General features: G+C 41.5%; 1 protein-coding gene across 9 annotated transcripts in view; it reads left to right on the forward strand.

Annotated features, from left to right (window-relative positions):
* Positions 1 to 4,048: 4,048 nt before the first annotated feature.
* Positions 4,049 to 17,722, forward strand: part of LOC122062707 (WASH complex subunit 5-like) — a 176,154-nt gene continuing 162,480 nt past the window's right edge. For 5 of the 9 annotated variants that reach the window (XR_006135065.1, XM_042626348.1, XM_042626349.1 and 2 more), the window contains exons 1-4: positions 4,050 to 4,324; positions 4,600 to 4,774; positions 4,879 to 5,547; positions 5,712 to 5,855. Coding sequence is in view for 6 of the 9 variants with exons in the window: in XM_042626348.1 (XP_042482282.1) it covers positions 4,137 to 4,324; positions 4,600 to 4,774; positions 4,879 to 5,547; positions 5,712 to 5,855 (1,176 nt within the window). In the remaining 3 variants the exon portion in view is untranslated. Of the gene's footprint in view, positions 4,325 to 4,599; positions 4,775 to 4,878; positions 5,548 to 5,711; positions 5,856 to 17,722 lie in introns of all 9 variants that reach the window. The other 4 variants (XR_006135067.1, XR_006135066.1, XM_042626352.1 and 1 more) reach the window with 1 other exon arrangement.

The raw sequence follows: 17,722 nt of genomic DNA on the forward strand, positions 1-17,722 counted from the left end.
TGGGTTTTGAGAAATGAGATTACCAATTTGTAGAGCATTCCCTTCAATAGTAGTTTTCGGTTTTTCCCTGATGTGGAACATGTGGCTTTGTTTAAGCTCCATGAGCTAAATCAAATGGATGCTGGTTTCAACTTTCAAGGTTCTATAGGATTAGTCATAAGATCAGCCAAAGTGGGCCTGTGTTTGGGATCAATTTTGTATCGGCTAGCGAACTGGTTCTTTTTGAAATAAAAAAATTAACCTGACTCCGTTGGCCGGAAAATAGGGTACACAATATTTTTGACTTGGGAGAATTGGGCCAACAGCGTATGGGTTCTATGTCTCAACATTGATGCATGAGTATGGCTTGGTGGGCATGAGGTTTACCTTAGCAAGGAACACTTCATAGGACAAAGTTTTCTTTCATCGTTGGTGATTGAACGATGGAACGATTCAGATGTGACTCCCTACTGTGGCTTTAGGAAAACTGTGATCTCACTTTTTATATCTGCTTTTGTGTGGAACATAAAAGCTTTTATTTACCAAGTAAAAAGGAAATCAGGTTTCATAATTGATATAATCATTTAACGTGCCGATTCTAGTTTCGACCAAAAAATAAAATCTTGCCAACTCTAGCCTTTAAGAGCTAAGTTGTGACTTGTGAGTGATGATAATAAGAGATCCATCCTTTTTTATTTTATTTATATATATTTTTTTAATACAAACACAATTCAATTTTTTTGGAGTTGAATGCAAATCAAAGAGAATGGCGAACATGTCCCAAGGCCAAGGTCAGTTCTTAAAGTCTATTAGCCACCACACTATCTCCGTTGAGTCTGTCCAAATCTCTATGGCATAGATGCAAACACCATCTCTGTGGAGTCTGTTCAGATTTATTGTTGGTATTTTAAAGTTTTTAAACATCAAGGTCTCAAGACCTTTTAGCTCCCTTGAGCTTGTTTTTGGTGAGTGAAAAAAGTGAGCTTTTTGTTTGGTCCCACATTATAAACTTGTGAAAGTTCCTTGGGGTGTTTATATATGAATTATTCTTTAAGGGACATAGGGTTCCTTAGAAAGAAGTGTCTCTCCTCTCATGTGTGGGGGTTGTTCAGGGGCCTTTTCAATCATGTACCTAACCCGAGCTAGGCCGGTACAACACAGGTGTGGGTGTGAATTATTGCTTTATTTTTTGGACAATGATTTTATTATGCATGTACCAGTGCATATGTTTGTGCAAGAGACATACCCATATTTATAGGTGTACTTATACGTATGTACGCTATAAATAGGAGACATAACCATACATATTGGTGTACCTTGCAAGACAGAAGACATAACCATACCTATATAGGTGTACTATACGTACACCTATATGTAAACTATAAATAGGAGACATAACCATACATATAGGTTTACCCTGCAAGACAGAAGACATAACCGTACATATATGTACCTGTAGATGTACAAGTGTGTTTATACAAGTAAAGTCCATTCCTGCACTTACTACCTGCAAAAGTAAAGGGTTACAAAAAGCATAATACTTGTAGCATACTACAAGAGGGTATATTGTCTATGTTCTATGGAAGCGTTTTTGTCTTCACTTCCATTCTCATTTCTTTTTTGTTCTATTCCTATCCAGTTGTCTTGAATTATTAAGTATAGTTCGCGAACTGTTTGTGTAATCACACTTAGAAGTGCAACTTTTGTGATTAAGAGGTGATTTTATCTTAAAAGATAAGAGCAAGTCAACCCGGTGTACATAAATAGGGGCTCTTCATAGGGAAAATATCTAATCAATGTGACCTTGTCAATCTTGGGGGTTTTATTCATGGTATTGGCTCTAGAGGTCTTAGTGGATGGCTATGTTGGATATTGTTTTATTGCTATTTTCTTGTATGATCTGCAACCTGTGAGGGTCCTCTTGGATATTGTTACTGCCGAAATCCCCTACGATCTAATCCTGCACAAGCACAGAAGGTAGAGGCCCAGAGGTATCCCCGGGATTAGTCCTCTGATGCCTAAGTTAGTGACCAGCAGAACAGTATTCACAGGAGTAATGGTGGGTGTCGACGTACCTCCTCTGGGTCCCTTTTCGATTTCCTCTTATAGGGTTGCTGGGCCTAAGGTTTCGGAAAACCCCCTTTGGGAACCTTCCCCTCACGTGGTTTGGAGCCGTGTGGCCTTTATCGGATGGGTGACATGTGTCCCTCCCTTGGTTGCCGCTTGTCCTCGCTTTATTCGGTGACAAATCCTGCCGTATCAGATACATCAAGCAAGGAAGCCATTTTGACAATATATATCTTATATCTCAAACAATTACTTTTTCTAACATGACTAGTGCCAAATGACAAAAACGTAGTAAAAAAAAAATTAATAAACAACGTTAAAAGTGTCAGGCTTAATCTCATCCTAACACTTTTGGAAAAATATGCTTGAACCCCATCATGTCAGGTGCATATAATCTCCAATACTGAACACATCTCGAACATTAGCTCCGGAGGGGGTGGCTATAATAACAAGTAGATTTTCATCATCGGATGTAACAGGTTGAAAGAGGCTTTCAATAAAGATCGTCAAAATATCAGGATGTGTTTGGTATGCATTCTTAGAATGCATTCTAGGATCATAATGCGTTCTTGAACACCAAGAACTCTGTTTGGTACATATTCTCGTTCTAAAAATCTGGAATGTCTTCAAGAACGGGCCTCGTTCTGGAATGCTAAAAAATCCCATTCTAGGTTCTCATTCTTGATGGGCCTTCTATTTTAACGAAGCTTTCGCGAGTCGTGACTCAGGTTGATGAAGGGAATGACCAAAAAAAGTTGTGCCCCTGTTGAATGTTTAGTATGATTTTTTCTTCGTCTGATGTTGTAGCATCGATCATATGAGATCTCCAATCCTACCCTTGAATCTCTGATTGTGTGAACTGTGAACCCTTTCTTTATCCTTTAAGTTTCACGTGCTCCTTCCCTTCAAATCTGAAAATTTTCATCACTGCTCCCCTGCCCCATCCACCTTTTCTCTTGCACGAAACAAAAGGAGAGTTAAGGTTTTCAAGTTGGTTTCTATTGTAATTGGGGTTAAGAGATGGCAGCGGATTGATTGGCTTCAGGATATTTTTGCCAATAATAGGGGTAACGAATCAGCTTCAATGTAGGAGAGAAATCGAAAAGCCCTTGGAAGACCCAACTTTCAATTTGAGAGCACCTGGTTCTTTGGATCTGCAATGATGTGCATAGAAGAGTCTCGGGCTTGGACTTGCAAATTGATGATTCTCCAAGTTCCCAAAGTCACTGCTCATCCTAGTTGTTCAGTCCAAATTTGATCATCCCTCGACTATTTGGTGCTCCCGGCCCTTCAGCAAGGCAATTCGATAAGCCTCAACTGCAACCGATCCTTTAGAAATGAAGGAACTAGATTTTGCAATGTCTGTGCTAGAGATTTTTGTCCATGAACTGGAAGCTATCCTTCCTGGCCTCAATTCTTAAATATTTGAGAATTGAAATGGAGGTGGAGTTGAGATGATCTCAGTAATTAAATAAGAGATGTGATCAATGAAATGGTTGGGTTTACTTGGCTTGTAACTTGTGTTGCCCATCAACTGTTCGATAAAATGCATGAGCATTCTAAAACTAGGAATGCATTTTAACTAATCATGTACCCAAACAACGTTCTCATTCTCCACTAAGAATGCATTCTCCATTGTGAGAATGAGAATGCACATTCTCATAATGGGAATGCATACCAAACACATCCCAAGTTATTTGACCATAAGATGATGAAATTTAATATTTCGATCCTCATCCATTATTTAAAAACCTCTTACTTGCTGAAACCAAAATATTGCTTCGGCCTCAAGTAACCATGATAAAGTAGAACCAGATGCTCAAAAGATTGATATCGTATCATCGGAGAAATTGGTGGGTTTTCAGATAAAATGGCCGATTCTAGAATTCTTGGGACATATTCTGACCGATTCCAATCCGATCTGAGTCACCGATTCTTGTTTTTGAAACCCTGGGTTGACAGGTCCTTTTGGTAAATTCATCAAGTGTGATAGTTTCAGTTTTAACTGCCGGCAGAGTCTCGACCACCTGTGATCTTCCTATTAATGTCTTTCCGCTTTCCAGTGCTCAGTGCTGACCGTGTTCGCTGAGATGAATCCTCCCGGAGACGTTGACGAAGACGGAACGCTGCAGAAAGCCGACCAAGAATCATTGTTTCCAGAGCTCCTCAACTTCGCAAGCAGAACTCAAGCCCTAATCTCAGAATTGTTGCTCTTATCTGGTCGAATCCCTCTTGAGTTTCGTGATCACCGTTACGATCCCGTGCTATTCGATCTTAGGTTAGTCCTCGTCTGCTCTTTGTTTCTTTTCTTCTTAATTTTCTAAAATTGGTTTCTATCTTTAAATGTTTCCTGCGGGGTTTGGGATTAGTTATGGAGCACAAGTTGCGTGATATTCTATGGCTGTTACTGGTTTCTGGAACTCATTTTGCTTGGGCAGCTCCTCCTGTGACGTGCATTCGAGTTTCTGGTTTCTTTTTTAGTTTGTTCTTTAGAAATGACTGTTATTGTGGACGACTTTGGATTACTTAATTGATTCTGAGTTCCTCGGTCAGGTACTTTGATTCTCCCGATGATTTTGAGGCGAGAATTGAAGGAAGCGGGGAACTGGAGGTTCTGGAGGACCAGCTCCGGGAATCTTGTTCTGTATTTATGCAGCGGTTTTTCCTTTTCGCAAATGGCATTGTGACGTACCATCAGGAACTACTCAAATATCTTAATGAATTAATGGTCAGATTTTAGAAGAACTCATCACTATTATGATCATCATTTTCTACATTTGGGTGTGTATGTTGTGTGTTTGTCTCTGTTTACGGTTTTGCCTTATTCCACAGGGAGGAGCTTCTCTACCGAGTAATCTGGAGGGAGTGTTGGACAACGAGAATGGACGGCAGTTGCTTGCAGAGTCATTAGCTTTATTTGGGTGTTTGCTACTACTTCTGGAGCATCGAATGGGCGGTTCTTTACGAGAAAAGCTTCTTGTTGCTCATGTCCGCTATGTTCGTTATTTCAATGCCCCTAATATTGAACCCATGTGTTTGCTATGTCGTGTTCACCCATCTCCATTGGGCCCACCTCGTCAAACTCATTCGCCTCCTTGGAGCTCTTCAATAGTCTCTATTCAAAAGCCTGAAGATCTTTTACTCCGATTTCCTTTCCCAAAGCAGGTTGTGGAATCTGTTATCGTTCGCTTGAGGGATTGTGATTTGTACAATATGTTCCACCATTACCCTGATCCTGAGCACCGGACTGTGGCATTGGCATCACAAGCCGGATGGTTGTATGTTTTGTTGTTCTATTCACCAGAGTTTCTGAATAATGGGTTTGTGATGCGAGAGATTATTGATAGGTTCTTTAAAGATTCCTGGGTGGTTCCATTTTTTATGTATTTTACTGTGGATTTATCAACATCATGGGATGCATATAAAGGAGCAAAAACATCCATATCCTCTCGTCTTTCTTCATCGTTTATTCGTGATCTTTGCCAGCTTCATTATTCAAAGGTTGGTTTCAATTTTCTACTGATAGCCGGTGGCTTAAGCTGTTTTTTCTCTGTTTTGATTAGTTGGTGCATATAATCTGTAATATACCATTCCCAGAACCATGTGATTTTATGGAAACCATGGTTCAAATATCCTGACAGTGATTGAATTTCATGATATGGCAGGTTAAAGATCTTACTTTTGAACTATGCTCACTTCTCTCTGATGGTGTTCTGACAAGGGATTATGTGTTGAATAACTCCCAGTCTCTTCTATCCTTGGTTAGGAATTGCAATATTTCACTACGCTGGTTGCTGCTTCACAGATCTGTATGCTCTTTATCATGGCTGTGTCATACTTTTGTTGTTATTTCTGCTGCTGGACTTCTGGTCACTGTTGTTGTTGTTGGTGATGTTTTTACTGTTCTCATGATTGGTAGCAAAGTTTTCTGAAAGGCTGGAAAGTTGTACAAGACATAAAAGTTGAGAGGAGACTGGGTCGGCAGAGAATATAAGATAATGCAAGAAAATGAAACGGAAAATGTAAAGACAGTGAAGAGATAAAAACCAGTTCAAGAGAATGAAGCCCAAACTTACCCCATTTCACAAGGATTTAAAAAAAAAATAAAGAAAAAGAGGGGGGCAGGGGGGAAGAGAGACCAGAGCACTCTGCTCCATTTAATGTCATTAAAGAAGAATGTGAAATGCAGAATTTGCGTATTCCAGCCTTTTTCCCTTTTATATGCATCGTGGAATGTAATTATCTCATAATATATATAGGTCTTTATATTTCAAAGAAGACAAACACAATTACCAATAATAAGAAAAACTAAGTATGCAAAAATCAATGATTTTAACTCCCAAGCCCCACCACCCCCCTCACCTATGAAACCCAAAGTCAACAAAAACAGACGGTTTGCTGCTTGATGCAGCAAAGATCATCGATCGAAGAGAACTAGGTCCCACAGATGTAGGCTGTCTAGGTTAACAAATAAATTCATTGTTGTCAAGTTGTCACCTAGGTGACAAGGCATGCCTTGATGCCAAACATGACCAATCGCTTTATGTTTTTGGGGGTCCATGCATATGGAAAATATTAGAGTTCTCTCTTCCCGGTGGCCTTCTAGGAGACGTATCCTTCCCCTGAGTAGAGTATGGATCTGGGTGGACATGACATTTGGTGGATCTTCTATTTGTGATACTGTGGGAAAACTTGCCTTTTGTGCTGCTATCAACCATATTTGGATGGAACGCAATCTTTGTAGATTGACTTCCAACTCCCGTTCATTCGATAGAAAGCCATCTACTTTGATGTTAGCTCCAAATTTGGTTGCATCTGCCATCGTTTAGTTCGCAATACCCCAGGGAACAAGCTTATTGTTGTCTCTTGGGGTCTTCCCTTCTTCTATTTTATCCCCTCCCCATTAATGTATCATTGTGTTGGTGTTGTTTGTTGTAGTTGGTCCCTTGACCTTCTTATGACTTTCTCCCTCCCCCCATTTATGTATCATTGTTAGTCCTTGGCTTTGTTGGGCTGCCCTTGTTGGTTGGCCTTTGTTGTCTCCCCCCTCTCCCCCCTTTGTATATTCTTTCTTCTCTTGGTAATGAATTTATTTATTCCTCCAAAAAAAAAAAAAAAGAAAAATATTTCTGGAATACAGAAAACAAGTGGAACATAGCAAATATTGTTGGTGATGTGCTAGTTAGGCCTCTCCACCTTGTAGCTTAAGGTTTTGGGTTGGATAATTCAATGTGGTATTGCCGTACCGGAACCATCCGTGTATGACTACCCAAATGAGGGGCCGCCACACATATCACATGTGCTGCCACCCAAAAAGTCAGGCAACACGTGAAAGGGGGGGGGATTGGGAATATATCACCTAGGCCTCTCCACCTAATATTTTAAGATTTTGGATTGCATAATTCGACAAATATGCCTGTAATACACATATCACATGTGCTGCCACCCAAAAAGTCGGGCAACATGTGAAGGGGGGGGGGATTGGGAATATACCACCTAGGCCTCTCCACCTAATATTTTAAGATTTTGGGTTGCATAATTCAACAAATATGCCTGTAATATGCTGCTCATGGCGTTATGACAACTAGGAGTCAATATTGATTGATAGAGGAGTTATCGATATAATAGTCTAAAAAGATGATTAAAAAATGGGTTAGAAGCAAGGAGAATTAGAAAGTAGACTGTTGTGGCTCCATGAAGAATACCAATCAAGAAAAACTTGGATGAAAGAAGAAAGAAGAAGAACGTAGTAGAAGAGTGAGATATTGATTTATCCTTGGTTGTTCCTAAGATCTAAAAAATGGCAGCTACATACCTAAATCTCTTATCAATGACATTGGACATAGTTGTCATGGCGTTTCCTAGGTACCGCCTAGGTGTCCAGGCTTTTTCTTGGGTTTAAGGCGACAACACGACTTGTTGATACTTCACAAGTTTATGTTGATTTATGTTTGTTGCTTTGTTTTCAATGATTATGGTTATATTATATCCTATATTTTATTTATTACATGTTGATTTTCTCATATTAGGTCATTACTAGCATAATCATAACATATTGCATTGATATAGCTTCTATTTTGCATATAAGCATATAAAATTTCCATTTATATATTACATATAATCATATACTGCACGCCTAGGGCGCCTAGGCAACTTTTAGACAGGCGCCTGGTTGCCTAGGTGCCCCTCCAATGCCTTGGGTTGCCTAGTCGCCTTGGCAACTATACGTTGAACAAATACATTTCCCATCAATGACATATAATTCTACAATACCAAACCCTTTTGCTAAGATGGTCCGATCCTTGGCTGAAGTTAACTCTGATTGTCCAACCCTAGTTAAAATTAACTTTGGTTGGCTGATCTTGTCAAATGTCAGATGATCCTTGAATCCTTGTTTGGAATAGGCTAATCCAGTATACATGATAGATTGGATTGGTCCTGCCTGATATCAATACAGATCTGGACAATTTGAGATCCTATACCAAACATGGCTGTAATGTAATGAGAAATAGAAAGCAGAAGGTAGAGCAAGAAGATAAGTAGAGAAGAGACCATACTATGAAATAACCTAAGCTTTGAGGAATCTACCTTGAAGAGTGTATGCAAATCCACTTAGTGGTGACACTAAGCTATACAAAGAACACTTCCTTGATGTTCAAATTCATGCTTGGGCCTTGGGGTAATAATCTACAGTTGCTTGCTAGGGCATGGCAGAAATTACTTGCTGAAAAATGAGCCCAATTCCTAACACTTAAGGAAGTAGAAGTTCTACTGTTCTAGAAGCTTTAATCAGCCCCCTTTAGCTCCCTAACAGCCCATATGATAATATATCCTTACTCCAACCAAGTCCTAGCTTGTAAGCTGACTTACAATTGAAGTAGGAATGTAGGATATTGTTACTGCAAAGCAAAATGAATTTTGGCTGATCATAACTCTCAAACCACTTAACCTATAATAAAATTGTTTCAGCCCTATTTCTTATCAAACCCTATCTAGTGACATGAAATCCAGCTATGAAAGCCACCTTGAGTAGGACCGCAGTCCAAAAACTTAAAGAAGGCCTGTTGCACCTGGTGGAATGCATACGACTTCGAATTCATCTCCTGAATTTCTCTTATCATTCTTGTGGATACCATGTGAACCCACATACAATGCAATGAATTTTGTTCTTTATGACATAATGCATGCAACTTCGTGCTTGGGCTTGGTCTTGTTCGTGGCTTGTTCTCGTGATTGTTTCTGAGCTTGGGCTGGAATCTGGGCTCATTACTAAAGCCTTCACTTGGAGACCTTGAAGCTAGGCCTGTTGTCATCATTGTGGCAGATTTTATCCTTTTCTCCTTGGGCTGAGGGCATCACAATGGTCACTCTTCTTCCAACCATGTCTTGTGTTGTATTATAATCACCTCTCCTATCTCCTCTCATCTTCCTCCCTTGTTGCATACCCCCCACCCTTCTCATAAGTTCACAACTGGTTTACATACCTGATGACTTTGGTACCTGCCCATCTCTATTTTGTCATTTATGGGGTTAGGCTCTAAGCCCCATATTCCTAATTTTGCTTACCTCATGAGCTTGTTGTTTGAGATCTTAAATGTAACCACAAGTGTACGGATCAGTGTAGCTACGGGTCGAACTTAGGGAGAGCAGCCACTTTATTTTTTTGCTTATTTTAATAATGCGAAAGTGAACCTATTAATGGTTGTGATCTAATTCTAACTACCGCCCTAAACATATGTATCTAAAATAACGTCCTAACCATTCGTCATCTAAGAATTTAAAGACGCAAGCCACGTAATTAAAATTAAATAAATAAATAACTGAAAATAAAAACAACCCACGCAATTAAAAAAAAACAATAAAGGAAAAAAATGCTGAAATCAAAATAAAGTAAAAGAAAGGGGATAAAGCTAGAGAGAGACTCACAAGTAGGTTTCTCTACTTAGCCCCGAGGGATGCATCATAATATGAGCTTCCCTACTTGACCAGAGAGTCATTCTTACAAGGGTTACTCTACTTGGCTTTAGGGAAAGGGAGACAATTAAAATAAAAGCAATAAATTGATGGTTCTATGGCTAGGAGGGGCAAAGCCAACACATACATTAGCCATGAACCTTGGGAGAAAGGGATAGCAATAATATAACGACTGAAATTAAAATCCTAAATTAAGAAAGAAAGGGTAGTCAGAAGAGGGAATGAGAGGGGGGAGAGAAGATTACTGAAGGAGCCTACTTACTTGAATCAATGCTTGAACTTGAAAGCTTGGGTGATTTGAGATACTACCAGTACTAAAAACCAGATCTGGAATAAACAAAATCTGAAATTTCTAGTACTAGAGAAAACAAATATTGAAAAAAAAAACTGAACTTGAAAAAAAAAAGATGCTCCACGGCTCGTGATCTTGTCACCTAGATTTATGCCTAGAACTATAACTTTAAAAATTACAACTCAATTGGATAAATCATAAACATAATAAGGCTGAATAAGAATAAAAGAGTGCTTGCATTAATTGACATAAAAAGCTATTACAAAAGTGATTAAAGCAAAAATAAAGAAGAACTAAAACTAAAGTGAGTGAGAGAGGGAGAGAGAGAAGAGAACTAAGCATAAACTAGAAAATAAATTAAGGGGAATAATAATATAGGAGGGGGGGAGGAAAGGGCTTTTATAGGGCTTTGGTCTTGCCTCCTTCCTTCTACAAGTCTTCTTTAAGAAAAGAAAGAAAATAAAATTAAATAAAATCTTGGTAAAATTCCTCATTCTCTGAGATATTGTGTGAGGAAAGAGAGAATCTGTTTCCAAAATTAACAAATTCTATTCCTTGCAATATTAACCAATATCTTGCAATCTTGATTAAATCAGAAAGGAATCTCTGCATAGCATCTTCAAGATCGTGTGAGGTGGCAAGGAGAGAGAATAATCTTCAGGATTTTGTAGGAGAGAGGATGTGGTACCAATGAGTGGGTCCCACCTTTGGACAAGTTGGTTCAAGCTTGGACTGGTTCTTGATTCACTTTAAGCACTTTCTCTTGTAGACTTGGAAACTAAAAAAAACAAGCAAAATAAAAGTAGTACTATCCAAAGTGGGGCAAAATGTACACTTATATCCCTAAGATTTCACACATTATTGTGCTCATCACTTGTCTCACTGATTTTAATTAAATGGCTCATCCTTTCATTTCCATCACTTCATCTAGACATTACATTATGGACAATCAATGCGCCTATTTTTTTCGGACACATTTGACTCCTTATCTGGATTATAATTAGTCATTGATTCTATGCTGGATGAATTAATCAAATCACCTCATTGTTATTATTATCGCTTCCGAACTTAGGAAGGCCAGAGGATTTAATTCCCTTTGACACGTATTATCATCCTTCAAAAGATGAGAATGATTAAATCTGACTTTTCTTTCAATCCATAGGTCAGATGCTCCTCAAATTCAGTTGTAGCCTCCCCTAGGGTAGCTTTACTAACCCTCAAAAGTTGATCACGATCTGATGGCTACATTGAAAGTAATTAAAGAAATATAGATTCAGATCTCAAAATTTTACAGATTTCATTAATAGGCAAGGGCAGAATTGGAAATAATAAAATATCTCATGATCCGACCATCAAAATTGTCTTAGATATGAATCAAATTCTAATCTAGGGATGATGAACGTGTGTTCAAATTCAGATTGATCGGATGGCGGAATTGCTTAATCTAGAAAAATAACCCTATTTTCAACCTTCTAGAAAAAGGAATCTTAAGTGAAGAACTTGAAAAACTATACTTTTTTTTTTGGGTGAAAAAATAATTCATTACCAAAAAAAAAGAAAAAAAGAAAAAAAGAAAAAAAAAACCCAGAAAAGTGGGGAGGGAAAAAAAGAAAGCAAAACCCTCAAGGGGATACAGGATTCCTGAATACCAAGCTTGGGAGCTCCCAGGAAGCAACAGTGTGACAATTTATGGGGGAGGGGGGCAAGAGGATGAAACTTTTGAGATCTTTGCTTTGGCATCAAAGAAGATGGGGTTCCAAATCTTTCCAAACGGCCGAGAATTGGAGGTCCGTTTCCTATGATTTTTCTCCATCCAGATTTGATTTAAAGTAGCATAGAAGGCAAATTTTCCTACGTAGTCACAAATAGTCTTCCCTTGGAAGGTCATATCCACCCAAACCCACTCTCTTTGGAAGGGGAGAATTCTTCTATTAACCGGCCAACATTTGGAGAGAACAAGCTTCCAGATGGTGGAGGAGACAGGGCAAGCAAAAAAGAAGTGATTCCTATCTTCTGGACCGGAACCACAAAGGTAGCATAAAGGAGAGACTTGGATCCTTCTTTAAATGACGAGAGCTTGCATGGGGAGGCAATTAAAAAAGACTTGCCAGGCTATGAAGTTTTGACGAGGGATGTGGTGCTTGAACCAGATGAGCTTATGCCAAGGGGAGGGAGGACCATGATTTCTACAAAAGTCCCAGGCCGATTTTACACTGAATTTACCATTTGAGGCATGGTTCCAAACAATAGTATCATATTTCCTAAGACTCGGATGAGGGATGCTTGGAAGAGAGGACCAGATTTCATCTAATTGGTTGGAGGCAGGGACAGGGGGGAGCTATGAACCAGCAGAGATGATATCAGCAACCATAGCATGTCTTGGGAGCCCAGAATTATAGATATTTCTAGCATTGAGGATTTAAGGGAGGAGCCCTTTAGGATGCCAAGGGTCCAGCCAAAGATAGGTGGATGTACCATCCCCAATAGGAGTGGAAATAATTCTGGAAGCCTTAGATCTTAAAGAGATTAACTTGCGCCAACCCCAGGAGGCATCAAATGGAGAGCGGACCGACCAAAAGGTTTCCCGCTTGAGAGGATACGAATACACTCAGTCCACCCAAATGCTTTTCTTTTTAGTAGCTACCTTCTAAATAAGCTTGATGATGCCTGCCATGTTGACATCTTTGATGCGTCTCAAACCAAGACCCCCTTCATTTTTGGGAAGGCAAACAACATCCCAACTAAGGGGGCGGAGAAATCTAGAGGATTCACATCCTTTCCAAAGGAAGGAAACAAATAAACATTCCAGCTTGGCCATGATTGCCTTGGGCAAACCATAGATGCTAGACCTGTAGATATAGGATGCTTGAAGGACAGATCTGATGAGCTCAAGACGGCTCGCAAAGGATAAAAGCTTTCCTTTCCATAATTGGAGACGCTTTCTGTTGATATCCAGCATGGGGGAGCAGTGATGGCTAGAGAGCCTTGCAGGGATGAGTGGAAGACCCAAATACTTGACCGGGAGAGAGCCCAAAGCAAAACCTGTTTTCTGAAGGGGGAAGAGCTTGGAGGCTTCCGAAATCCCAGTCAAGAAGATGAGAGATTTCCTAGGGTTGATGCAAAGACCAGACATTGAAGCAAAGAGGCTCAGGCATGCATAATAGTGTCAAGAGAGGAATCATCAGCTCGAGAAAGGATCATCAGATCATCAGCAAAAGCAAGGTGAGTGACCCTGAAGGTCTTGCATTTGGAGATGGTACCCTGGTCCGAACCACCTTGAAGACAACGGGAGTGAACCTCCATAGCAAGACAAAATATATAAGGGGACAGAGGGCATCCTTGACGAATGCCAGTAGAACAGGAGAAGTATCCCGTCGAGCTGCCATTAACCAACACTGAAAGTTTGGGGAGGCAATGCAGTGAAAGATCCAGTTGGTGAAGACAGGGGGGAAGCCCATAATGCTGAGAACTGAAACAATATAATCCCATCTTAAGGAGTCAAAAGCCTTGTGTATGACAATTTTCATAAGAGTTGCTACCTGCTGGGGGCGGGGTGGGATTTTCTGTCAAATCCTCTAACAAGCTCATGACAAAGAAGAATATTGTCTCCAATGGACCTTCTTGGAATGAAGGCAGACTGGTTGTCACTAACAAGGGTGTCAATGAGGATCTTGATCCGATTGGCAAGGATCTGTGCAATAAACTTGTAGAGGAGATTCCGAAGAGAGATCGGTTTGAAGTCATGCATTGTGTCTGCACCCTCCTTCTTTGGGATAAGGCAAAGGAAGGTATGACTGATAGCCTTGATCTGGCTGGGGTTGAAGAAGAAACTCTTGGACTACTTGGATAAGATCCACTTTAATGATGTCCCAAGCAGCAGTGAAGAAGGCCATGCTGAATCCATTGGGACCCGGAGCTTTGCTGGCTTTGTGGGAGAGGATGGCAGCGGTAATCTCATCATTAGAGGGGACGACCCAGAGCGTTGGAGCAGAATTGATTGGGACAAATTTGTTTATGAGCCCCTCTAGAATGGGCAAAGCTGGGGAAGCAGCCGGGTTGAATAGAAGCTTGAAATGATTGACAACAACCTCTTTGATCTCATCCACTTTAGAAACTTGGGACCCATCAGGATTTGATAGCATGGTGATGGAGTTGAAGTTGTTTATGGCCTTCAAAGATCGGTGGAAATAGGAGGAGTTAAAGTCTCCTAATTCCAGCCAATTGATTCTGGATTTTTACCTAAGAAAACTTTCTTCCTAGGCTAATAGAGCTGAAAGATTTGTAGATTCAGATTTCTCCTCAGCAAGAGAGGGATTCAGATGGTCAGTTTGAAGCCGGATCTGGATGGAGGTCAACTGGTTCCTGCAATCAGTAAGAAGAGAAGAGATGTTCCCAAAAGTGTTAGTATTCCAAAGCTTTAAGGCCTCTTTAACATTTCTGAGCTTCCTGGAGAAGGCAATAAGGGGCGTTGAAAAAGCTTGGACATGCTTGAGCCAGGCTTCCTTTACAATCTTAGGGAAGTCGGGGTGAGAGGTCCACATATCAAAGAATTTAAATGGTTTAGGACCGAAGGAAGTGTAGGGATGAATTGAGAGGTAGATGGGGCTGTGGTCAGAGATGGATGGGGGCTCAAAAGAAGAATGGGATGAAGGGAAAGTAGAAAGCCAGGCCTCATTGACAAGCATCCTGTCAAGCTTGCAAGCAATACGAGAAGAGCCAGTTTTTTTGTTGTTCCATGAGAACTTGATACCAGACCAGCGGAGGTCCATTGCTATGTCCTCAATGCAATCATTGAAGGACTCAATGTTTACCAAATTTTGGAGACCGCCTCCTTGTTTTTCATGAGAGTATCGAACAACTTTGAAATCACCACAAATCCCTTAAGGACGAGAGCCTATATACCTAGCAAAAGTGCGGAGGTCATTCCAAAGGGCTTCTCTAATAGCCATACTGTTGGAGTCATAGATAGCAGTGAACAAAAAGGAGAAGCTGCAAACAAGGTCGGAGATGGGCAGGTGAAGGAGCTAGGAAGAGGTAGAGATGAGGGAAATGGATTGGATTTTTGGGTCTCAGAGGATGCAGATTCTCCCATTTGGATGGTGAGAATGGTTGGTGAGAAAAACCAGCCTGGGGCTAGGTAGGAGGCAATGCGAGCGAAGGAATGCTTGTAATGTGAGTTTCCAACAAGCAACAAAATCCAGGACGAAGGTCCTTGATAAGAAAAGGGGTGGCAACTTGTTTATTGGGGGAGTTCAGACCTTGAAGATTCTAGGCCAAGGCTTGCGACATCAGGCACTGGGAGAGGGAGGCAACTTATGCTCTGCAGGGATGGTGCAGGGGGGAGCACAAGGGGGCAGGGACTTTGCCGCTGGTAAGATCGATGCAAGGGGGTGACATCAGGAGTAGAAGGTGCGGGTTTCAAAGAGGCAGGTTTGCGACCTTGGCAGGGCTTCCAGGCGAGCTTCTTGGCGTCGAGGTATCAATTGAGGCGGGCGAACAAGGAGGGTCAAGAGAGGTCCGACAGGTCGTGGTGTTAGGATCCAAGTTGGCCATGATGGGCTGGGTAGGGTTAAGGTAGGGAGGACCATGGATATCAGTGAAGGTGGGCTGGGCTGAAGTGGAGGTGGAAAAAGGTATTGGGCCGAGAAGGGAGACGTCTAAAGGATGAGCCTGGGAAGATGGGCTAGAGAGGGTTAAAAGGGCCTTGTTATCAAAAGGTGGAACAGATGGGTTACCAGAAGGTTCAACCGGTTCAGCAGATGGACCAGTAGGAGATTGGACCGAAGTGGATGGGACAAAAGGCTTTTTGGTTAGATCAGAAGTGGTCTTTCCAGAAGAAGTATTAGCAAGGGGCAGGTTGCAGCGATCATTAGAGGAGAATCGTCATTGTTTGAGGTTTCAGCCATTGAGGAGTCACCATCAGAGGAGTCTTCAGTAGAAGAGGAAAGCTCGTCAGAGGTCGAAGAGGCAGAGGATGATGAGGCATGGGAGCTATTGCCATAAGAGACGTCTTGGGAACCGTCGGGATGAACTCTGGCAAGAGGACAGACAAGGGGAGGCTGCTGCTCCAACTCCACATCAGACTGCAAACTCGAAAAGCGATTTTGACCAACAGGCAGAACATCCTCAGAGACCTCCGGTCGCAGCCTAGATGGGTGGATGGGAGAATGATGGGATCGGCGCCGCCTGGCCTGGCTTCTACCCCTCGTCGGAGGAGAAATAAATGGACAATCTTCCGAAACCGACATGAGCGAATGGTCTCTATGGGAGGTAGGAGCAAAGGTAGAGGCCATTGGGGCTTTGGGGAGACAAGCCGCAGTATCGTGGCCAAAAACCTTGCAACACAAGCATTTAGGGGGATGCCAGTCATAATGTATGGGTTGTTGGAAGCAGTTTGCATCTCCATCCTGGACGGTGAGAGAAGGGAGGGCAACAGAAACAGGCACTTTAACACAGATTCGAGCGAATGCAAGTCGGTCCTTCTTGTTGGTTCTAGCATCGGAACAAATAGGGGTGCCAATCACAGAGCCGAAAATGCTCAAGCCATCTTTGCACAAAAAATGTAGAGGAAGACCCGAAAGAGAAATCCAGAGGGGGATGGTGGAGTAGTCCACCCGATTCAAAAGAAGTCAGTTCCAAGATTTGAGGAAAATAGGCTTGCGTCCCATAAGCCACGGACCTCGCTCCAAGTAGCGAATTTTATCACTTTCCTCAGAAAACTTGAACAGAAAGAATCCGTGATCCATCAAGAATGTGTCTACCATGCCAGCAGGCCTCCATTGCTTCAGCAGAGAATGATTAACCAGGTGAAAAGGAGGCCGATTGCCAAGGAAGTGGCTAATATGGGAGCCAGACCATCGGGAGGCTTTATCGTCAAGGAGGCCTATCAGGCACATTGCTAACAGGGATTCATCCAGAGACTAGGGAGGCACAAAGGAAGTGGTAGACCATCCACAGGAGTTGAGACGGTCAAAGTGTGATGAGAATTCTAGGCATTAGCTATGGGGGGAATTGGTATGAAGGGATGGGGCGGAGTTGGTGGGAGGAAGTTCAGGGCTTGGAGAAAGAGAGGTAGCAGCAGGGGAAGGCCCCCCAGTAGGGGGCAGCCATGGAGGCCGGAGCTTAGAGAAGGGAGGGGAGGGGGGCAAGGGCATGAGTCATCCTCTATTTTAACATAAATAAATTAAGCATCATCAATCATACACTTATGACAGTAGCATTATATGATTATTCACTTCAATTAGTTGAAAGAGCCCCAATGCAAAATTGATCTAAAACCATTAAAGCTAGCAAGAGATCGCACGGAACAAGAGTTTGATCGCCCTAATGCAGTAATCTCTCTCTCTCACACATGACCTAGGATTCACCACCAAACCTAACTATACTTGTTGGTGGTAGAAATAAGAAATT

The sequence above is a fragment of the Macadamia integrifolia genome, unplaced genomic scaffold (assembly GCF_013358625.1).
Source record: "Macadamia integrifolia cultivar HAES 741 unplaced genomic scaffold, SCU_Mint_v3 scaffold1091, whole genome shotgun sequence".
Lineage (NCBI taxonomy): Eukaryota > Viridiplantae > Streptophyta > Magnoliopsida > Proteales > Proteaceae > Macadamia > Macadamia integrifolia.